The sequence below is a fragment of the Periophthalmus magnuspinnatus genome, chromosome 6, assembly GCF_009829125.3.
Source record: "Periophthalmus magnuspinnatus isolate fPerMag1 chromosome 6, fPerMag1.2.pri, whole genome shotgun sequence".
In the NCBI taxonomy this organism is placed as follows: domain Eukaryota; kingdom Metazoa; phylum Chordata; class Actinopteri; order Gobiiformes; family Gobiidae; genus Periophthalmus; species Periophthalmus magnuspinnatus.
Genome location: NC_047131.1, coordinates 21,516,300 through 21,540,811, shown reverse-complemented (window position 1 = coordinate 21,540,811; position 24,512 = coordinate 21,516,300). Strand labels below are relative to the sequence as shown.

At 41.1% G+C, this 24,512-nt stretch overlaps 3 protein-coding genes across 3 annotated transcripts; 1 reads left to right on the top strand and 2 right to left on the bottom strand.

The window, feature by feature from the left end:
- Window positions 1-204: 204 nt before the first annotated feature.
- Window positions 205-7,010, top strand: cnot4a (CCR4-NOT transcription complex, subunit 4a). The gene is made up of 13 exons (XM_033968647.2): window positions 205-467; window positions 1,605-1,825; window positions 1,990-2,187; window positions 2,317-2,403; window positions 2,493-2,594; window positions 2,714-2,839; window positions 2,939-3,060; window positions 3,143-3,352; window positions 3,551-3,608; window positions 3,691-3,946; window positions 4,170-4,664; window positions 4,788-5,021; window positions 5,190-7,010. The coding sequence occupies exons 2-13, from the start codon at window positions 1,652-1,654 to the stop codon at window positions 5,510-5,512; spliced, it is 2,385 nt and encodes a 794-aa protein (XP_033824538.1). The 5' UTR covers window positions 205-467; window positions 1,605-1,651; the 3' UTR covers window positions 5,513-7,010.
- An 8,047-nt stretch (window positions 7,011-15,057) lies between these two features.
- On the bottom strand, window positions 15,058-19,204 carry LOC117372800 (potassium voltage-gated channel subfamily A member 1-like). The gene is made up of 2 exons (XM_033968668.2): window positions 19,074-19,204; window positions 15,058-18,558 (listed from the first exon to the last, which is right to left on the bottom strand). The coding sequence occupies exon 2, from the start codon at window positions 18,357-18,359 to the stop codon at window positions 16,884-16,886; it is 1,476 nt and encodes a 491-aa protein (XP_033824559.1). The 5' UTR covers window positions 18,360-18,558; window positions 19,074-19,204; the 3' UTR covers window positions 15,058-16,883.
- A 2,276-nt stretch (window positions 19,205-21,480) lies between these two features.
- On the bottom strand, window positions 21,481-23,206 carry LOC117372802 (shaker-related potassium channel tsha2-like). The gene has a single exon (XM_033968670.2). It carries the CDS (start codon window positions 22,961-22,963, stop codon window positions 21,527-21,529), a length of 1,437 nt encoding a protein of 478 aa, XP_033824561.1. The 5' UTR covers window positions 22,964-23,206; the 3' UTR covers window positions 21,481-21,526.
- Between the last annotated feature and the right edge of the window lie 1,306 nt (window positions 23,207-24,512).

Genomic DNA, 24,512 nt, shown 5'->3' with positions numbered 1-24,512 from the left:
ATATATCTTGTGTCCATGGGTTTCAGAATGATAAAAAATAATACTAATAATTATGACCATTGCCATTGTTAATTAACCATTTAAATGAAATGTTGGAAAATCATAACAGGAACCACCCAGTCTATGACCATGTCTATTGAGACTAAGTTGTGTGAATCGACTTCACTACCCACAATACATCTGCACAGATGCGCAGACGCAGTAGTAGTGAATACTTGCCCAAGTCCCTCCTCCCTATTTTAATGCTAGCTAAGATGGTGGTTTGAGCGTAAATTGTCTCTACAATACCAAGACAAGAAAGGGGCAAAACACCTTTATAGCCTTTACACTGAAACAGAACAACACATCTGCGGTTATCTTAAGTGACCGTTTACACAGAATTTCACATTTTAGACACATTGGCTTACAGTCCCCGCCCAATTTGGTGTGACTCCCTTGAAGTGGAATCTAAGCTAAATACGGACAGGGTAAGTAACACTAATGTTAGCCAAGTAGCTAACAGGGCTAGCTCTATTCAAGCCTTACTCAATAAAGAAACTGTAGATGTGTCAATTGTGACTTTATGCCTCACACCTGAAATATTTTACAGATATTTAAATCGGTGCCTGTTGAATTGCTGTGTCGTTAGGACATTGTCGGTAACTAACTGAAGGTTCGGTGTTAGCCTGTGTAGGCCGCGTCAAAAGCTTGGCTCCAAAAGCCTCGTACGATGTGATGAAAATGTAGCATGTTAGCCACGACATATGCTAACCTTTAGCACAAAGCAAGCTGTCAGATATTAGACAGGCGAAAGTGCCATTGTATGACATCTTACTAATAATGTCACATATGGATTAGGAAGTATTGTTGTGCTGGCTTTATTAGGTTTTTATCAATGTAGTTGCTTCTGCATTTGAATACGCCGCAGACCGGCTTTCTGTCACCAATCCATGGCTACTGATGGCTAACCTAGCGTTGGTCAAATAACATCTGTCATATTGTACAATCCGATGACGGCGACTGAAGTTAGTGGCTAGTGGCTATTAACCAGACACTAGACATCACGACTTCTAAATCAGCTGACTTGTATTCCTAAACAGTTACACGTCTGTGAACAAATGTGATGCCTAGTACGTCTTACTCGTATGTAGCATTTATACTGTCGGCATTTCCCTTTTAGTGTTTATTGTAGGCTTCCATTATCGGCCTTTATCAATCTGGGCTTGTCTCTGAATTCCCCCTTGTGTAATGGTGTTGTCACAATGAGACCTCGTTCTTGTATTTTTCAAAATAGCCGATAAGAAGTACAAGTGCAGTCTTTTAATGAAGTTGTACTTAATTTGCCGAGCTGTGACAATACGCTGTTCATGATTGCTTGCATTATGATTGGGCTGTTTGCTTCAGAGTCGTACATTTGTTCTGTTTATTTTTTTAACATGAGAAATGTGCTCTCAGCATATGGTTTAATCTTTGCTTTGTGATATTAAAAATACGCCTTTATACTGCATTTTCTTGCTTATTCTAGCTATTGTTATGTTTTGTGTACATTTTTAGTGTTTCTTTCGAGAAATATATATGAATTGATATTTAAATAATTTATTAATCAGGAAATGTCCTATTTTTAGTCTTGTGTTCTGTGACCAGCTTCAACACTCACCTGCGGCGCCATAGGATGTCCCACAGCCCTGAAATGAAGGACGACCCCATGGAGTGTCCACTGTGCATGGAGCCACTGGAGATAGATGACGTCAACTTCTTCCCCTGCACTTGCGGCTACCAGATCTGCCGCTTCTGTTGGCACCGCATCCGCACAGATGAGAACGGCCTTTGTCCTGCCTGCAGAAAGGTCAGAAACATGTAAAGCTGCTCAGCTTCAAATCAAATGATGCTCTATTTTGTTTTATGCAGACACTTTTAATTTTTCTTAAATGTACAGTTATTAAAATTGAAAAAGTTTTAAAAATATACTTGTTATGTAAATATATTTGGCATTCTTTGCTTGTGTTGCAGCCGTACCCTGAGGACCCCGCTGTCTACAAGCCCCTGTCACAGGAGGAGATTCAGAGGATAAAGAATGAAAAGAAGCAAAAACAGAATGAAAAGAAGCAGAAGGTGACGGAGAACCGCAAGCATCTGGCTAGTGTCCGCGTGGTGCAGAGAAACCTGGTGTTTGTGGTTGGTCTTTCACAGCGCCTCGCTGACCCAGAGGTGAGTACAGCATTCACACTAACAAGCTCACTCATTTATGCTGTTGCTGACACTGTAGTGTTAAAATTGTTGGTATTTTGTTTTCCCAAAATGTAGTAGTTCTGAGAGTGTTGTGTGTATTCTGCACAGGTTCTAAAAAGACCTGAATATTTTGGGAAATTTGGCAAAATTCACAAAGTTGTCATCAACAACAGCACATCCTATGCAGGTTCACAGGTGAGGCACAATAGTTCATATATGTCCATTTGCTTTGACTATACCAATAAAAGCACTGACAATGTTTACCGGTGTCTCTTATTAAAAAGGGGCCCAGTGCAAGCGCTTATGTCACCTACATCCGCCCGGAGGATGCTCTTAGAGCAATACAGTGTGTAAACAATGTAGTGGTGGATGGCAGAACACTCAAGGTGAGCCAATAAAATTAGTATATGTTTTACAAACACTGAAAACAGAACGTATTTGTACTTCATTATCAGCCGTTGCTATTTTGTTGTAGTAACTGTGCTATTTCTCTGCTTTTAATCAGGCTTCCTTGGGGACAACAAAATACTGCAGTTACTTTCTCAAAAGTATGCAGTGTCCCAAACCTGATTGTATGTATCTACATGAACTGGGGGATGAAGCAGCTAGTTTTACAAAAGAAGAAATGCAGGTACAAATCCCCCCAAAAAGATGGCAAAAAATAACAACACAAAAACAACTTTTTAAATATTTTGTGAATTAATAACTTGCAACAACATTTTTTTCTTAGGCTGGAAAACATCAAGAATATGAGCAGAAACTTCTAGACCTTTGTAAAATTAATCCTAGTTTTCAACAACCCCCAACATGTGCAACAGAGAAGTCAAAGAGCAAAACGAACTCTACACAAAGGTTTGTTTTTTTCATACTTTCTGTCAATTATTCTTATCCATGTGGCCCCAAGAAGCTCACTTGAGGCTTCTATACTCACCAGAACCAATAATAGCAACGGGAAAGATGGGTGGCCAACACTGTCGTCGGGGCATAATAAACTGGTTAATGGACTTTCAGAAGATCGCAAGTCCCCTCCACTTCTAGACTATCTAGACCAAGAAGGTCTCACTTCAGATGGGTTAGACACAGAGCTCACTTCAGTCCAGCGAACCGCTCTGTCCCCCTTTTCTTCAAACTGTGACAGTAACAGGTAATTGTTGTTTATTAACAATTTATCGATAACATTGTTTTATTGAACTAAAACCAATGTTTGAGCAAGAGACAGTGGGATGAAAAGTTAGTTTAGCTGCAGAAATGTGGTTGTTAAATCAGAGACATCAGGGATAATTTTTCAAGTTCATAGTACTTACTTTGGGATCATTTTTCTAATTATATTTTTACTGCTTAGCCCCAGTGACAAACCTCCAGAGTCCATCGGTTTGGTTAATGGAGAGACTTTACCACAGGTAATATAATGTTGTTTTCTACATATAAAAAAAAGTAATCCGTTGAGGAGAACCAGGAGTAACAATATTCTTGTCTTTGTAGATGCCCACCAGTGACTCCCCCTCCCCTCCTCCTGGTTTAACAAAGCCCAGTTTGGTGGTGCCCATCAGTGTCTCAGACCTCACAGCCCGCTCTCCTTTTGAGGGGGCAGCTGCTGAGTCCCAATCCCTGTTTTCAGACAACAGTAATTTCAGACATCCAAACCCTCTACCCGCCGGCCTCGCTCCATTCCCCAGCTCCCCCCGCGGCAATTCAGACTGGCCCATGACGCCTGAACCACAGAGCCTCTTCACCTCAGGTACCTGCCACTGAAAAGTGTCTGTGTCTGCTTGGATTCCTTCTGAAAGAACATCTGGACTATAGAAATAAAACTAAAGCAACACTTGCATTACAGACAGACATTCTGACTTAATTCAGTTCCAAGAGGGTATGCTGAGAAAAAGTATCAGTACAATCAGAATTAGGGATATCATAGTTGGTATGATAATGACATAACTATTTTGAATTGTTTTGTTTTTTAGACACAATACCAGTGTCTTCCTCCACAGACTGGCAGGCAGCCTTTGGCTTTGGCTCGTCCAGCAAACAGCAGGATGATGACCTAGGCTTTGATCCTTTTGACGTCACCCGTAAGGCCTTGGCAGATCTGATTGAGAAGGAGCTGTCTGTTCAGGATCAGAGCCCTTCGTCCCCAGGACCCCTTTCTCAGGGGACTAACCACGGCCCAGGTCTGCTCCCTCTAAATCCTAGCAGCTCTCACCACTTCCCCAGCGGCCTGCCACGCCACCCCCAACTCCACCACAGAGCCATATTCAACTCCTTCAGTTTTCCCGGAAGTCAGCCAAACCAAGCCAGTCAACAGCAGCCCTCTCCCAGACACCCGTGGATGAGTGTCCCCACACGGAATAACCTCGCACACTTGAACCACTCAGCCAGCGCTGCCTCACATAGTCATTTCCTGGACCTGAATCTGCCCCCTCAGCACAACACAGGCCTGGGAGGGATCCCGATATCAGGTACAATGGGGTGACCTGGGCCACTGAGGCACTTTAGAACACAGAGTGTACACTTTACACAGGACCTTATAGTTTTATGTCATGTAACAGATTGCTGACTAAACAGTGTTTTGTCTTCCACAGAAAACAGTGGCTCTATAGACGGCTTAAATGTGAAAGAGTGGCAGGACGGTCTGAGAGCCCTTTTACCAAACATCAATATCAACTTTGGTGGTCTCCCAAACTCATCGTCCTCGTCATCGTCGTCCTCCTCCAATAGTGTTAATCACGTTGGTGGGCCGACAGGGCCAGCAGGTCTCTCCCATAGCCTCAGCTGGGACGGTACAGCCAGCTGGATGGATCCTGCAATCATCACAGGTAGAATCCCACTTCACACCTCTTTAGTCATTACATGTTTTGGTTAAAAAGCTTTTTGTTGCACACACTTTGTACTGAACTAAACATTTGACATTTTAAGAACATTTTTGTGTGTCTATTAAGCTGGTGCTTGTGTCTTTCTCATTGTTTCTCTCCTTCTCCTCAAAGGTATTCCAGCCTCAGGCAGCAGTTTAGACTGTCTTCAGGACGATAACCCTCCTCACTGGCTCAAGTCACTGCAGGCTCTCACAGAAATGGACGGCCCAGCCAGTTCAGTAATGCCCACCCCCGCGCCCCTCCACAGTGGCCTCCTCGACGCTCATCTTCCCATTCCGCACAGAGCCGCCGGCGGCTGGGCTCCCTACCTGCCCCCTCCCACAGCAAACCCTAGCCAGTTTCACTCCCCGCCCCCAGGCTTTCAGACGGCCTTCAGACCCCCGGGACAGCCTGCCACAGAGCTGCTACAGAGTACCGCTGTGGACCGCCACTGAACAGACTTCAGCAGACACCCATTTCTTCCCCACTACCACTTTATACCCACTCATCCTGTACCTCTTCCCTGTCCCAACGCAATACACACCAATCTGCAGAGTATAAAATTATTAACAAAGTAACAGACATGCTTTCTTTTTCTCCTTCCTTTTTGTCAACTCCAAAGGCCTGTATGTTTTTGTTTGTGGCACAAAGTTCCCTTTGTCTTCTACCATCACCACTCCTTAGACCTAGTTCTGGGCAATATGTTTGGGATCCATTGTGTAGCTTACAGTTAATGGAGAGCACAAGAGTATGTCCAGAATGTGCAGGTAATAAAAGTCTAACTCCACCAATAGCAGTGAAACAAATTAGCTTAAGAGAGGTCTTTTTTAAAAGTTACTAATGCTAAAGCATGAGCAACATTTGTGTTTGAAAGTTGAAATTGTCATGATTAGTTTGTAAGGAATAATGCAAGCTGTGAATCTGCTCGAGAAGCTTTGCCCCAAAGTCCCTCACCCTCCCTGGTGTCACAGGGGACTGTGAAACGGTTAGCCCTTATAGCAAATCCCTTCAATCAGACAATGATAAGGGAGGTCAGCATTGGCTTTTTAAGAATAGTTTTCAAAGAAGTGTAAAAAGAGCAGAGTTGGTTATTGAATGCATATGTCACAGGGTAGTGGAGGGTGCAGGCTGTGCATGGGCTCCCTGTAGGGTAGGGCCGACACTTGGCCCATATTCCCTTCTGTAGAAGGCCCCGTGGCCCCTTCTCGCTGAAAGGGAGAATTTGCTGAACCTCTGTATCAGAGGATAGAGCACTGCCTACAGCAGGGAGCCAGGGCTTTGGGAGATGGTTGTGCATCCTGAGCACTAGGGTTAGACTCGTACTCTCAGTGCCACTGTGTGGTAGCTGCAGTAGTTAGCCCTGTCACAGACGGCCACCCAACAAACGGAACCATGATGAGAGCTTATCGCATGTCTAATACTGAGGGGAGCGTAGGGTTAACGGGTCCCTGTGTTCCACCAGGAGGGTCAAACGAGGCCTTAACTTGGACAGATGAGAGAGGAGCTTGAGTGATTGGAGGTGGGAGTCTAGTGTTGGTGACTGCTGAAAAATATGCAAAACTGTATGTGACTTCAGCAGCTGTATGTGAGTGTCTGCACAGGATGGTGCTAAACAAGACACTACCGAGCACCACAGCAGTGATCCATGGACCTCTCAGCCTTTAGAATTTAAGATTGATCTCCACAATCACCGCCTTTTTCTTTTTGAAGTCTTAAATTCAAATCTGTGTTTGCTGTCCCCTTCGCTCTACCCCGCCCCCTTTGCTGTTCCCTGTTTAACAGTATTCACATAAATGAACAAATTCATCCAGGAGAAATCAACACAGAGTCATACTGTGGGTTTTAACAATGATGTGACAAGAAAAAAATACATTGAGACGCTTAAAGGAAGTGAACTGTCCTCTGCAGGTCTGGAAAAATGAACCTTAAATAAAACTGAAAACTCTGACATAATATTTAGTCTTTTGTGATTTTTGTACACATAACTTTTGAACCATTTCCACCATACGCTACAAATAACTTTTTCATCACACGATTTATTTAAATATAGTACTAATTTTGTCCTTGAGCACTGTTGTAGTTCTTGTGGGCTTCACTAGGGGGCAGATAATTTTACAGTCTCTGACAAAGCTCTGCAGTCAAACTTCACTTAAACACAAGGTTATTTATAACTTCCATACTGCACTATATGTATTTAACTGACTCATGTTCCCGTTTTCTGCTATATTGACAGGACCTGTGTTCATGATGTACAGTAATTGCTTTATCATTTTTCTTGAGCTAGCAGTTGTGCAGCTGGGACAAAGTGTTCAGCTCTGCACTCCCCACTCATTGCAGCAGCAGCAGACACTTGCACCAAGTTTTTTTCTGTCACGATGAAGACTTGTATGGGCAGCAGCGACAAATCAATGTGCACATTCTCGTCACAGGGATACTAACTAAATGAAGAGGCAGTGTAGAGATAGTTCAGTCCAATAAATGAAGGACTTTGAGGAGGCATGAGCAGCAGGTCAGTGTACGAATGATGCAGAAATCACCAGAATGTGGGACTCTGACAATGAGTCAGCAGCAGCTAATACAAGAGAAATCTGATCATGGTTCATCAGTCAGCTCAGACAATATATATGATACCAGCATAAACAACAGTACTATATTTCTATGTATTATACAGTGTTGTAAAGGTCATTGGAAATATGCTTGTGCTGTCACTGTTGTGTTATTGTCTACCATCAATTCAGCTTTTGTTTCAAAATTAAGTTCAGTGTGAATCATGACAAGAAAAAGAAAAGGTTTGTGATTCTGCCAATATGTAGAGGACCCCCAACACAGAGAAAGTAAAGAGAATTGCTCTCCATTACTGAAACTCCATGCTGGCTTAAAGTACACCCCAAATCATTATTTATGCTATGTGACAATGTTCTCATAATTAATTGACAGGTGTATCGATTTGCTGAAACTGTATAGGCTGATTTTAATCAAATGGCCAACCAGGCAGATACTCTATGATCAAGCTTTTTTTCTACTTTTCTGTGCGTATACAGTTGTTTAAAATTGCTAAATGAAGAGAAAACTCCTATGAGTGAGCAACTACAATATTTACAGATATCTGCTTCTGACTCTATATTAAAAACAACTAAAGAGTTGACATGACTTAGGTTTTGTTCTGTTTTTTTAACTCATGCTTTGTCCATAAGCAGACTGATGACTTGATCAAATGGATTATCAGTAACATGCATATGAACATTTATACACTGTTGTTAGGTCATATTGTGAAAAGAGCTGTCCACTGCAGGGGTTCGTTGTTGTAAACTGCTGAAATGTTGCTTTCCTTCAAAGACTGCAGCTCCGAGGGCTTCTGGAGAGGGCACAGCCGCTGCAGTGCTGCTGCTGCTGCTGCTGCTGCTGCTGCTGAGAGCTGCACACTTGGACAAAGAGGTGCTTCATCAAATATGACAATATTTATCTATTAAGACAATGAGTCACTCTTTCTTGGGCTGTGTGTAGTTTATCTATAATCTAGATACATGCCAGTTATATGTCCCATTATACATACTGTGTGATTGATCTTCATGTGTTTTATGATAACACAATGATAAGTCACTATTTCAGAAGCTTTTTGATGCCTGCTGCTTGCACACATGGGAAACTTGTGGGGACTGCTCTCAGCAGAAAGCACTATCTCCATTTGTCAGCTTCTGACACTCTTACACCAGTGGAGACTCCAGCCCTCCCTATAACACTGCTGCACTGTAAAAAATAAAATAAAATAAAAACCATACACTTATAGTTATAGTACTTAACAATAATATTAAGATCAGACATTTGGTAATTCAGATGTAATTCAGATTGCTTGATCACTGTTATAGAACACAGTGTTCCCATTTGGAAAAACAATGGGTGGATTTACAGTGCCATGGGTATTTTTGCAGTGTTCACAATTCTCTCTACAGAAGCTTTTACAGTACATTTCACCAAGAAGCAGTTAATGTGTCCTATAGACAGGCCAGGAAAAATGACATGAGGTTATCATAATTTTGAATATGATACATAAGATAAGGCAACACTGAATGTTTGCTATTACAACAACTACACTGAAGCAAATAAATTACATCATTTTCTCATTTTCTTTCAGTGTTTTTCTTTATGGATTATGAAAACAAATTCCCACCTCCATAAGATAATACTACAATTAGGCTGAGGTTTTACTTCAGATGATCTTTATTTTATCCAGGCTGAGACCAAAAGTATTGATTTGGATTCAAATATTAAAACATAAAAAACTAGTGTATTATTTTATGTTTTTCATCAATCCTGGTTCAGCCTGAAGGTACCAGCTGTAATGACCTTGCTGGAAACGTGCAGTCTGAACAATGTTGCTGAGTTGGTGAATACCTCTGCACATGACGTGAAGATTATATTCGTTTTGTGGTTTTGTATTTGCCAGGCCCTTTCAGTCATGATGTAACTGAAGCGGGAAGGTCACTGTGATGCTTTTGTTGATGTTAAGTTTGGACCTTCTCCTCGGACAAGGCCGCTGACACTGCACACTGCGTTGAAGCATGTAAAATGAGACCAATTCACAAGGGCAGACAGACCAGAAGGACTAAAATAATATGTTTATTAAATGACAAATAAACTATACCATTGTTATAGTAAATACTATTTGAAAACAGCAATTTGAAACTGTTAAATTAATCTCAATGGTTAAATTAATTGCATAAGATTACATTAAGTAAGATTAGATTAAAAAACATTATTTTGTCTAAGATTTAAAATTATAATAGTTTATAGTATTTATAATGTGTTTATATTACAACTTTCAGATATTGTATCACACAAAAAGCTGAGAGTTTAAACAAGATGATGATATGTTCACTGTTGAAGTTCACTCCTATCCGCCTGACTGTAAAAACTCAAGTATTGACCTTTTAAACATGTAATTTTTCATATTTTTTCCACTGAGAGCATAGCAATACATACAATAAAATATATGACTTTATTTATGACTGGGCATAGCCCCATACACACATATGGTGTATCCTATCAGCATAACCAAAAACATTACACTAGTTCTCTTTAATATTAATGTTACAGAATAATCATATAAATGCAATAAAGTAAGCTTCTGTTGTTAGACCATTATTCCTGCTGTTGGACTGCCTCGAGGGCAGCCTCTATTGTATTCTATTGTCTTGGTTTATGAAGACAGCTGTCAGCAGCTAAAGCAGAAGTACATTTATTTGGCCTGAGTTTCACAGAGACCATTTGTGGACTTCCACAAGGACGAGAAAATTATGGACATGTCCTTAATTATTAAACAAGTGTGTCAGCAGCTGGCCTGATGGAGGTAATGCAGAGGAAGTGGGCCAGAGAAGGCCGTGGGGGTGGGTTTGGACCTGGGGGTGGGGTGTAGTGAGGGCCCAGGGCTTGGCTCCAGCACTAGGATCCAATACTGCTGCCAAAGCTATTTTTCCTATTGTGAACAGTCCGAGCCGATATGGGGCCTTTCACAGGTACACTTTGGACTGAGCAGCTGCAGTGGGACACTTGTGATTTGATCTCAGGCTCTACCTGATACTGTGCAGGGCCAGCTGATCGGCCCTGAGCTCTGGAGAGGTTTTCGATGAGGTTGACAGGAACAGTATTTTCAGAGGATATAGGATAAGTCTGTCCTCGTGGCATTGATAATAGCATATCAAGTGCAATTCTGACTCCAGAGAATCAGCTGCTGTTTGTATGTGATATATGCATGCCAATGCATATTTAAACACAAGTATGGCTGCAGTCAGTCACACCTTGAATGGGGCACAGTGACTGCACAGCAGCTGTAGAAACACCATTAATCATGGGACGTGTTCAGATGGCAGCTACAGCCAACACCAAAGCATTCAGTTCAATAAAGGACCAATGCATCACTGACCGACAGCACTTCAACTAGTCCGACATGCTGATCTGGGATTACCACGACAGGAGTCTAAACCACACTTTCAATTACACCTGTCTGGGTGAGAGTAGACAGACACCTGCCACCAGCATAAAGTCACATGGAACATAGAAGAATATCACACAAGTTGATGTGGATCATCTCACTTTTATTTTGCAATATTTCAAGGATAGATTTGAAAGGTACCTGGGACTCAGAAGACAATTAACAAGTTGTAGCCAATTTTAAAATCAACTGAGGGTTAGTGATAATAGTTTAAGTATTAATAATATCCAGTATATAAATACTCTTAATGATGAAATATGTGCAATGTATATAATGCAACTTTATTGGTCAAAGATACTGCTCAGATATTGTATTAGCCTGACTTTGCTATCCTATCCTATAGAGAAGAATAGGATAGCCCTTTAAAGGGCTAAAATAAAACTAGTAAATAGAGGTGTGATACATTTTGGCTGATAGGACAATTAACCAAACCACCACCTTGTGTGAGATTTTACTGTCCACTGTGCGGCCCTCGGGAGAGAGGCACACAGAGAGAGAGAGAGTGGATGGGCCCGGCGCCAGCACACCCCACCCTTACTGCTGCCTGCAGAGCTACAAGTACTGCATTTCCTGAGGGCAATGCAGAGGACAAGCAAGATAAGGTTCACTTCTGCTAAGGTCATGGATATCTCAGAGTTGGACAATAGATAAATGGACTTTAGATTCTACCATAATGAATCTGTATAATGCAGTCATGAAAGACCTTCAATGTTAGTTACATAGTTATTAGCAATATAGACACACTTGTATACTTCTACTTCAACCGCATTGCTTACAGAAAACAAGGACAGGTGATGGTCCTCACATTAAGCCACAAAATTGTGTATACTAATAAATGAGTATCAGTACTGGCCTTGAATACCTGAAGTTTCACACTGCATCATGACATTTTAAAGAAGGCTGACTGTTTCCACTTACATTCAGAAGATATGATATTTTGATTGGAATTGTTAATCTTTATAGCAATACTACTATATGTTTATCACTCAAACTTAAAGGCTACCTATATAAAAGGTGAAGGTGACCGTCTTAATTACAGAGTGCTATGATAGTTTAGTGTAGTTTAACTTTTACATTAAATTAAATATGCATTACCTGCCCCTAACTGTTCACTGAGCAAGTAGTATCTAAGGCCCAAGTTTATTTGACCTGGCTCCATTACCTGCAACACCTAATGAGAATAAACACACCAAGATTAATGAATAATAATTAATGAAAACAAGTGGTGAGAATATTGTTATTGAAAAATTGATTTGCAGATGACAGATACATAGTAAAACAGTAAATAGCTTTTATTTCCATGTGTATTACTTTCCTCGTAATACATAATGTAGGGTTGCAGAAGAAAAATACTTCATTTAGGAGCTCAGTTTAAGAGTGTGGATCTGACATGAAGCCTGGAGAGGTGTGTAACAACATGCATGACAGTGGTATAACCCCTCCTCTCCTGGGACGTCCGGATTAGTGTGGGACCATTACCTTAGCTCTGTGAATCACTGCTAATGGGCTGGGTGAAAGGATAGCATGAGGCAGAGGACACATTAGGATTGAGACCGTGAGTTGGGTATAACACGGCACACTGCAGCACTTTTCCGCTGCCGGCGCACTACAGACACTTCTGCAACAAGGCTCTTTGATTTATGCCAGTCCGCCGATCCACACACATGTTGGCTTTCCATGTTTCTTGGGGACATTACATTGACTTACATTCATTTCCTGGGGACCAGTTCCAACCCTAACCCAAACCTTTACGTCTGAACTTTGAACCATATAATTATAATGGCTTTACATCATGGGGACCTGATTGTTGTCCACATAAGGGAGACATGGTTGAGTTTGTATACAGATTTTAGCCCCCACAAAGTGATTAAAACCTGCCCAGACATACACACACACATACACACACAAATATACTCACCTATCATGAGAATTGAAAATGAGTGCACACCAGCAGATCCTTAAAAATTTATTGAAGTTAATGTAAAATCAAAAATTATGGGATAGAACAAAATATAGTTACCCTTGCATAGATTGCAGACCATGCCATGTCATTATTGAACAAAAAACAAAAAGACAACTTAAGATGACACTGATGGCAATTGGTTAGTTTGACAGTCCGTTGACTAAAGCAGCTTAAAACATCTTGTAAACAAAAAATAAATCAAATCAGAGAGGTTGTTTTATGTTTTATAGTCCAAACGAGGCTTGTGGTGAGTGAGGCACACATTATCCCAATATTCAGCTGTGATCCATGCCTTCTCCACAGGCAAAAAACTCAAGAGCTCCGTTTTAGACATTTTCCAACATACAACATTACTACAGTCAAACAAAGAGTCTGTTCCGAGAGCTTCGAGCCAGTAGTACATATTGTTTGAGGAACTAGCCCTTGATGTCCTTGCCCACATTCAAGAGCCCAACACAACTTGTAGCCAATGCCATCTTAACACCTGGAGGTCGGCACTGGTCCAGCTCTGAACAGGGCTGTGCACATGAAAAGAAGGGTTTCTTCTGGCATATAGTAGTAGTTGATCAACCATTTGGTAGGCTAAAGCTCATGCAGTCTTCTCTTGACCATGCAGGTTTTGCAGTTTGAAGAGTAGATTCATCTTTAGAAGTTGGCAAGATGTAAACATCACATTATTGTACATTATACTTTCAATGAATACTAAGGAATATACTGGGCTGCCCGAGAAGCATCGTCTTTGATCAATCCTATTGTATGGCATGGCCTTCCTAAATGTAAAGTTGCATTATTAGAGTTTCACAAAAAAAAAAAAAAAAAAAAGCAAAAAGCAAAAAGCAAAAATAACAAAAGACAAATAACAAATTGATTTGGTTTATTATATTTCATATGTGTTTAAAGTATACATATTAACATATGTATACATGTTAAAGTACAGTATATTGTGGTAACTTAAACCTATCTTATTAAAGCTAAATGGCATTGAGTCTTTGTTTATTTAATAGTCATCCTCGTGCTTGTTTGCAGAAGCATAATGAAACCCTAAACACACATTTAGGCACCCTCTTCCGCTGGTGGTTCAGTAGTCTCATAAAAGTTAATTCTTCTTTTACCGTCCCTTCAAACAGGCTCTACTCCACTATTGCATACATTTGAATTCAATGTTAACTCTTATGCTACTAGAAAATTCACACCTAGTATCCAGTGACTAGTGTTTGTTTACGTTGATCAGAGAAAGATTATCAATTATAAGCAGCTAAAAATGTGTGCACATTTTGTCATATTGCTGATAAGAGTGCATGTTGAATGTTTATGCATAGCACCATCCAAAGATGCGTTGACAACATTAGGAGCAAGCTCACCTCACTCTAAATTGTGTCTTACAGGACACACCAATAGAGTTAAGTATTCTTTAACAAGGAGCCTGGCTATAACTATAGACTGTATAAAGAATATGCAGTATTATATATAAATATACAGTCTATGGCTATAATCAAAGCATGCTTTCTTATAGCTGCATTTTTAGATAGATAATATGAAGTTATTCTTATACTATACTATAACTATAGTGGTATAATATGATGTAGTGTTGGTGAAGCAGATGGCCATCTGCTGTTCTTTTTTGCTCTTGTAGAGAGATACTGACTTTGAAACAAGGTTCCTAAACTGTGACCTTGCCTGAGGCAGAATACAGTACAAAGATCAGCTCCAACGAGCACCTCAAACTAGTGTCCCAGCCACACAATTCAAAACACATAGAGACAAGCTCAAGAATGTAGGCTTGAGCTCCACAACACCAGACAACACAACAACGCCGATCACAGTCTGTGCTAGAACCACAAAGGCCTTAGGAGCATCACAGACTATGACATTCAGGAAGCACTGCAGATGTGAAAGGAGTGTATAGTGGAGCTGTACAGCAGCTCAGATTATTCAAGTACTTATCATGTTTTGCTTAAAGTCTGTGAGCTCATAAAGTTTTATGTAAATGAAAATGCTTGAAAATTCATCAAAAAATAAAATAAATTGATTAGCCGCACCCAATTACACACAATAATGCCCATAGGACAGCTCTCTGACATATTAGACAAAGAGGTTGTGTTAAAACAAACTAACTAAAAGGGAACTGTGCTGCACTGCTAATTAACACTCTGATTGTGCGAAGCTTTTTGTGAAAGTAGCAATGAGACTGGTAATGGCTATGAGACCTTATGAGTAAAAAATGAGTTTTGGGAAGATCACATTCAATGCTGCACAACTGCGGTTTACGCTTTTGGTTCAATTTTGCATTATGGGAGAGGAAGGCGCATGCACTAAACCTTGCATCTCTGCAGCAAGACTGCAATAACCTCACTGAGGTAGAAACCCTGAAGTAACACACCAATGTCAGCAACAAAGTAAAAAGCTTTGATAAAATAAAATAGAATTTGTTTGTGTTGCTAATTTATAAACATGCAAGTACAAGACGCTTCTCCCTCATGGATTAATTAAGTGCATGATAGTCATGGATCAATGCTTGTCCGACCACAGTCACCTGCTGTCAAACTTTCTCAGCTGTCTCTAGAACATCTATTTAATCCGCTAAAACAGACAGTAAATTACTTTTTTCAACCAGTGTCTACCAATATACACAATAGGCACTTACACTGGGCCTGTTAGTGAAAGGGATAAAGGCACTAGCAACTTATGTAAAAATCTGTTGTGAAGTTCAGAAAATACCCTCCTCCACAGAATTCAAAATAAAAAACAACAATAATTCATGACTAAATGTATGTAATGTTTCTGTTTAAAGAATGTTCATGCACTGCACTATTGACATAATATTGGTATTTGGTGCCTATTGTGATTATATGCATTTAATACATTGTATCTTGACTACTTTAAACTACAATCTGCATCCTCAGAATTTGTTGAAATATATTAATCACAATTCAGAAATGGTAGTTTAGTTTCCTTTCCCTGACAAAGGGTCATTGAAGTGCCTGAACTGCAACAAGCTGTATACTCATGTCATGCATTAAATATACCAGGATACAAAAGTACCTTAGTGGATAGACCATAATGCAGATTATTTTGTCATGCTATGATCTCATCTATGTACTGATTCCTTAAGATTTATCATTCAATTTTACATGTAAAGCCAGACTTCAATAAAAACTCCAGTGCACTCAATACTGTATGAAAAGAGATGAGAAGTGGACGCAGGTATCCAAAGGAATATCCTTTCCATTGTGTGAAATATGTTTCATGCATGGCAATATCAAAATGGAAAGTCTGGTCATGCTTGTGGGAAGCTCACTTTTATCATTGTGCTGTGATGCATCAAAAGGGCATGGCGTTGAATCACTTGGTGATATCATAATTGTGGTATCTGCTTGAAAACAGCAGCATTGCAGATGTCCCAAAAAAGCAAGTAGAACTCAGTCTATTACATCCACAGAGAGACCAGTCTTCCTCCTATAAGGTGCTTGCTGTGTAGTTGATCTTGGAAGGTCGGGAAAAGTGAGGAAAGGTGAGGAAAGATGAGGCGTCATCGCAATGTCCTGTGCATACATGATGGCTGCAGATGGTTCTGTGTCTCTGCAGATTTATCTGCTACAATGTTGTAGAAATGGATTCCATGCATAAGATTTCATCTCTTGTTTGATAGAAGAGTACAAGTTGTTTCTGAGTCCTCTATGGCGCTGTTGATGGATATGCTTTCTTATTATTTATAAATGGAGAATCTCTAGAATTAATTATTCTATCTACCTGTAATCTAAACAACTGCTGATTTTCTGCTTCCATTCTACATAGTTTAGCATAGTGTAGGCCTAGAGCCACAGAGTGCAGGGCAGGTTAATAATTGGCTCTCATATTTTTTTTAATGCTTTTTCTAAACGTCTGTAAGCAGCTTGCTTTTATTCACACAGTTTTGGTTGGCTATAGTGCAATTACCAGTTCTTAGATTTGCCTCCCTAAAGTTGTCAATGCTATTATTAATGTCTCCATCAATCTCCATGTATTCTGATTTGCTGACAGTGGATGAACTGCGGCGACTTGAGTTAGATTCAGAAGGGATATTGGGGTTGCTAACTTTAAGTAGCTGGGCCTGCTCTTCTCCCTCTGTTTCTCTGTGGTAGAAGTAGTTGAAGTTAGACACAATGACAGGGACTGGTAGTGCAATTGTTAACACTCCAGCAATGGCGCACAAAGAACCTACAATCTTGCCTCCTATGGTAACAGGGACCATGTCCCCATAGCCCACAGTTGTCATAGACACAACAGCCCACCAAAAGGCATCTGGTATACTGCCAAACATGGACCCTTCCTCCTCTGCCTCAGCAAAATACACAGCACTGGAGAATAAGATGACTCCAATGAAAAGAAAAAAGATCAACAACCCCAGCTCTCTCATACTGGCCTTGAGAGTCTGGCCCAAAATCTGCAGACCTTTCGAGTGTCGGGACAGCTTAAAGATCCTAAACACTCTGACCAGACGAATGACTCGGAGAATGGCCAGAGATGTGGCCTGCTCCCCCACACTCTCCTTTTCTGGGTCTTCAGCCAACTCAGTGCCCAGTGTAATAAAGTAGGGAATGATGGCCACTATGTCAATCGTATTCATCATGTTCTTGAAGAAGGCAGGCTTGCTTGGACATGCCAGGAAGCGCACTATCAACTCAAAGGAGAACCAGATAATACAGAGTGTCTCAATGACAAAGAAGGGGTCTGTGAGAATATTTGGCTTGTAATAAACTGTAGTGTTCCCCACAGTCTCCATGCGTCCCATTGGATCCTCTTTGAGCTGTGGTAATGTTTCTAAACAAAAAATAACAATTGAAATGAGAATGACCATGACTGATACAATGGCAATCCCTCTGGCGGTGCTTGAGCTTTCAGGATGTTCAAACAAGAGCCAAACCTGACGCTGAAACTCCTTCTCTGGTAAAGGCCGCTCTTCCTCTTTGATAAAACCTTCATCTTCACGAAATTTCTCCATCGCTTCTACACCCAGTTCATAAAATTTGATTTCTTCTGAGAACATGTCTAATGGGACATTCACTGGTCTTCTAAGGCGACCTCCAGACTGATAGTAATAGAGGATGGCGTCAAAACTTGGGCGGTTCCTGTCAAAGAAGTACTCATTTCTTAGTGGATCAAAATATCGCATCCGCTTTTTGGGGTTTCCAAGTAATGTTTCTGGGAATTGAGAAAGAGTTTTCAACTGGGTTTCAAAGCGGAGACCAGCTATGTTGATGACCACCCTTTCGCAGCATTCATGGTCATTGTGGTCTGGGGGATAAGTGTCCTGAGGGTGACCGGGGACAGCCGAGGTCTCATCCATGTTGTCTCCTGCTATCACGGTCATTTTGGGGAGAAGAGTTGCTGAGCAGGGAAGCTGGTAGGTCTTTCAGTGAGCAAGTGGATTTTCCACTCCTCAGCTTCCCATAGCACTTAGATAGTTGGAGAGTCCCCTGATGAGAGGGGCTGGCTACTCTGCCTCAGTGCGGCTCCACTGCAGTTCTCGCTGACTTGACCATTGCTGCTCCCCAGTGCATCTGCTGCCGCTGCTCGCCCGTAACACAGAGAGGGAGGGAGAGAGGGAGAGAGGAAGGGAGGGGAGAGTGAGAAATAATGGGATCAAACAGGCAAGATTTCTGCTGCCTCAGCATTATCTATACTTTATTTATTTAATAACTGGCTTCTCTCTGCTACAATTAACAGTGTTTAGAAAAAGAAACACTGAGAAGTATCCTCCATTATGGTTCACCTTAACTGTTTTGTTTGTATGTAGTTTTAAACTGTATTGCCCTTTTAAGTTATTTCACACTTACTTAGATAAGGTTTTTGTCAAATACATCAGCTGTAAAGACTTAATGTACTGAGGACTGAGTGCCTTCAAAGTACGTGACTGTGATGTACTCCACACTGCTCCGTTCTGTACCACAATCTACTCTAAAGTGACGCATATATTTTTTACAACTACGTTTCTCCATAAAGACTCTGGCAGATAAGCGTAATGTAGCATAACGTTATGTTATCTGCAACATAAACAGAAAAGTGAGTGTTCAGCAATTCTTACCAGTAGCTGATGTTAGAGGCTCTTTATAGCGTCTTTTATACTCGAGTAAAACCATCCAACCGCAGGGTCCGGCTGCTGTCATGTGCAAACTTCACATTGCACTCCGTAGAAAATGCACCGCTGTGGCAATCATGCTGGTCCTGCCCGGCGTCCGTGACACACTGGACCGTGAGAGAGTAAAGAGACTGTCCAAGGCAAAGCCCGGCACAAAACAAAGGGAGAACCGCAGCGTCCGAACACGCGCTGACAGCCGCAGGAGCAACTCCGGCTCTGCAACTCAGGGGGGAGATACATTAAGGGGCAATGAGCAAGCCCTTGACATTTCCAGACATCACTGCATCAGCAGAAATCTGCTGCCACAACAGAGAGAAGAGCATGGCTTTCCGCGAAGAGCTCAACAAATCTGGGGTGTGGGAGACTGTAGAGCGCAGCCAACGGGATGTCCAACTGTTTTCTCTGCAATGTCAGACATGTTTTGATGTGCACTGAACATACGAGTCCAAGGAAGTGAATGGAGCGAGATTTGGGGAAGCGATGCGAAGAGAGGAGGGGGTCGAAGGGGGAGGAGTTGGAGGCTTTCGACGCAATGCAGACAGGCTCCGTACTAAAGCACGCCGCCACAAGTTCTCCACACGCCACACAAACATCTCCACAGAGTGCCAGCACTGGCGCAATCCCGGCAAAATGCACAACATAAATCTCAGGCTGATTATTTAACAAAACGTTCCCCTATGCGTGACAACGTTTCTTCTTTTTGTTTCTGTTTATAAGTAGCAAATATTCATGCAATGATTCCGCCGAGGTCTGAGTGCTTCATATGATTATTATGATTATTGTTGTAACATTTGTCTTTTATCTTGCCCCTGCGGCCGGACAAGAATACATACTTCCACAATACTTCACGAATATGCGAAGTCTTCTGTATAGATACAATATACAGTCTGGTTCCCAGGCTTTAACTTTTAATAAGCCATTGCTACACTCCAAAAAGCTAAGCACAAGGTTTAGTTTCAGCACCAGGGACAGCGAAGAGCGAAGGAGAGAAGCTCCACATCACCCGGACACCAGTACGCCTCGATATGTTAAACAACTAAATCAACATTTGACACAAACATATATATATATATATATATATATATATATATATATATATATATATATATCGCGTACATCAAACAAGGTGACTTTATTGACTTTTCCACCGTTGTATTTAGATATTTATATAAAAATAAGGACATGTATCATTTAGAAAAAAATAATTTACATTTGCTTGACAATGCTTATGTGACACAGGCTGCTCTAGGCCTACACATTACTGCAATAAATGTTATTAGGAACAATTACATTTTGTACATTTACAGCAGCAAAATAATAATTTATAATTTACAAAATGGTTACACATTCCATACTTCAATACTCAAACGTACCGTACAAAATTAACAAACAAACAAACAAACAAACAAGAATTTCTTTTCGTTTCAAAGAAAAGTTTTAAATGGTTTCCCCCAAGTTAAGAAGAACCAGACAAATGATCTTCTTAAAAAGTCCATCGATAAACGATTTATTAGACTATAAAGGTGACGCGTGAAATTAAGAACACATTTAGGTTTAACTTAAATATGTTGAAAATGTGATTGGCCAAGATTAAACTCTTTTATAAAACGAGTCAAACAGCACGAGGGCACATTCAGTGTCACGTGATGATTGTTTCTACGGGATGGTCAGGTGAGCCCTGCAAACAGCAGTCCTCTGTACAAGCGCTGGGACTGGGGAGGTAAAAGTGGACGGCTTGTGCTGCTCTCACACTTAACCATTGCTCTGAAGGAACGGGATGATCCTGAGGCACAAGTTTAAAACATTCCTGGGTCTGGCAGCTGCAAAATCCGATGTTGTTTATGCCCTTAGCAAAACTGTAGCGTGCAGGGACAATTTGTGCCACAGAGAGGCGCTCAAAGCTCATCTATGTTCAGAGGCTCCACATACTCCACAGAAATGATAACCCAATGTATTTCTATGGCATTACTGGCAGTGAAATCTACTGTACAGTTTCTGATACGCACATAGGCTTCTTTGAATATCTAATTTGAAAATTACATAATAAATAGTGGTAACAAATGTATATATCCGTCTGACTTTGCGTCGCCTGCGCTGCGTGCGCGTCACGAGCTTTATGGCGCACATTTCTCTCACATAAACGTGTAGACTTGTGTGATAAAAGAGCTACCCGAAATTCTGCTAAAGTTGATAGTGGGTTTCTGTCACTGGCACTAATTAAGAGATTAGAATAGCCTGTCAAGCAGCCAAACCTGTTGCATCAGGCTACGAGGTATTTCATTGAAACGTTTATTATATGAGGCTCCACAATAAGCCCGTAGTAATAAATAAGGATAGCAAATGGTAATTGAGGTAATATTTGCGTCTTCACAAAGGCCTATATCACATTAAAGTGTGTCTCAAACAACAGTCAGTTTCCCTGTGTATGTCTGTTGTGGGGTTGAAGCTGGACACGTTAATATCTCCAGGTCTCCTTCGTTGTGGTAGGAATCTGACTTTGAAAGCGACTGTGTGCTTTTATTAGAGTCACTATCCGCAAATGATGGCTGCTCCTGTTGCCCACACGTCACATGCACATACTGGACATTTTCTTCCTCTTCGTTTTCTCGATGATAGAAATAATTGAAGTTAGACACTATTACTGGGACAGGTAGTGCTATTGTTAGGACTCCCGCTATGGCGCATAAAGAGCCCACAAATTTACCCCCAATAGTGGATGGGCACATGTCCCCATAACCCACTGTTGTCATAGTCACAACTGCCCACCAAAATGCATCAGGTATACTGGAAAATCCTGACTTTGGGTCCTCCACCTCTGCAAAGTAAACCGAACTGGAGAATAAAACCACTCCTATAAGCAGAAAAAAAATCAGCAGGCCCAGCTCACGTAGGCTTGCGTGTAGAGTCTGCCCAAGGATCTGGAGACCTTTAGAGTGTCTTGAGAGTTTAAAAATCCTGAAGACACGCACCAAACGGATAACTCTCAGGATGGCCAAGGACGCTGCTTGCTGACTGCTTCCTTGGTGCTCCGCCAAGTCAAGCCCCAGTGTAATAAAGTAGGGTGCTATGGCTACTACATCAATCAAGTTCATAATGTTTTTGAAAAAAGCTGCTTTACTAGGACAAGAGAGAAATCTCATTGTAAATTCAAATGAGAACCACACTATACAAAGTGTCTCCACCATGAAAAATGGGTCTGTGAAGGGATTTAGCACTTTGCTCTGTGCACTGCCACTGGCATTGTTCTCTGGCAACACTGGGACTTCTCTGAACTCAGGTAAAGTCTCCAGGCAAAATATAACAATAGAAATAAGAATAACCATAACAGACACAATAGCTATTATCCGTGCAGGTCCTGAACTCTCGGGATATTCAAACAAAAGCCATAATTGCTTCTGGAACTCATTGGTAGGCAGTGGTCGCTCTTCTTCTTTAGCCAGACCCTCGTCATCACAAAACATCTCTATTGCCTCTTGCTCAAGTTCATAGAACTTAATTTCTTCTAAGAAAATGTCCACTGGAACACTGACAGGCCGCCGTAATCTACCTCCTGATTGGTAATAGTAGAGAACGGCATCAAAGCTGGGCCTGTTCCGGTCAAAAAAGTACTCGTTTCTAAGTGGATCAAAAAAGCGAATCCTTTTACTTGGGTTTCCCAAAAGCGTTGTGGGAAACCGAGAAAGTGTCTTCAGTTGTGTTTCAAAACGCATGCCTGAGATGTTGATGACCACTCTCTCACTACACTCTTGGTCTGCTGCCTCCAAATCCACTGCATCTTGCAACACAGGAGTGACGACCACAGTGTCGTCGTGATTCTCCTGGGACACAACAGTCATTTTTACCACTCACAGGGTAACTGTTGCTCACTTCCTCAGCGCCCTTTGGGCAGATGTCCTCCAAATTTCTCCTCTCATGTAGGCATATAAGTAAAATCCAGTTATGTCCCTGAGATCCAGTGCAAGTAAGGCAGCAAATCTAGAACAGTTCTTGTTGTTTCAAATAGTCCTTTTGTCAAATTAGTGCTCTGTTAAGTTTCAGCAAAGCACACAGGCTCTACTTGCATGAGCAACACAAATGACTTGTGGTGGCTATCATATTCACACCATTTTAAACTCCGAAGCCCTCCCCGCGTTGGCAGACCAGATGACACTTGTTGCTGTTGCTGTCCCTCTCACGTTAGCCACAGCTCTGCACTGATTTCTTGGTTAAAATTTGAATTCAGCTTGGAAAGTACAAAACCATAGTTCCAAAGTAAGTTTCAAGGGAAGAAAAAGGATAGCTTTTCTGCCCAGAGGCTGGAGAGAAGTGCAGCTTGTCACCCAGCAGGTCCCTCATTCATGAAATCACAGGGCTATTCTTGTCAAAGGGAACCTCCAGGACCCAGCCCATGGCTACTTTGGGTCACAGTCAACCATTTTAGAAACATGGATTAAGGCGACAAATAGGTCAAGAAAAGATTGTAAAGCACAGTAAGTATTAACAACTGTTTCAAATAAATACAATACAATGAATCATTCAGATGACTAGGCCTACTCCAAAAATCACAGCCAAAATAAAAATCTAAATAAAGATGAAATCCTTGTAAGTAAAATCTCCAGAAGGATGATGATAGACCGTTCTGAATATATGAGCAGTTATTCTGTATGGTAAAGACGTGGCACTGAGACCTAGTTATATGTGCACCAGGAATATAACCTATAATTAGACATGTTTTTTCCACTTTCATTTCAGTCATAATGGTGTATCAGTTACCCCAGTGAACTATAAGAATAGCACTGAGGTGATAATCATTGTTACTAAAAACCAACCTGGATGCTTTGCATTATAACATAGATGAAGGCAATTGTTCACAGCCATTAAATACCATGACAACCTTTTTCAGAGAATTTAATTTCTAAGAGATTTAATTAATTTTTTTTAGCCAGGTTAACAAGCAGAGGATCCAAGAGTTTGGCCTTGTCTTTACTGAACAAAGGCTAAAATTTCAGAGTCAAATGTCAGTGTCAGTACATTGCTGCTAATGTGTTAGCATACAGCTCCAGTACAAACTAGCCATGGACTTGTCGGGTTAAAGCACCGTGCTCCTTGACTGTATCTATGGAAACAGTAATAACAAACAAGCTGCGGAATTGACACCTGAGTCTTATATGTTAGACAAGCCAGAAAAGACATAAAATGTACAAATATTAAAAGTATCTACAGGTCTCCTGAGTTTTACTGACTGATGTTGTGTGCCTGTGTGTTTTCTCACTTCTATACATGCATATTTATTTATATGGCTGATTACATGTAATGACAGAAGTGTCTGCATGACAGCAAGGGACCACAAGTTATTAATGGCTTAACTTGTGAATCGAGGAGACCCCATGCAACCTGATAAGGTGG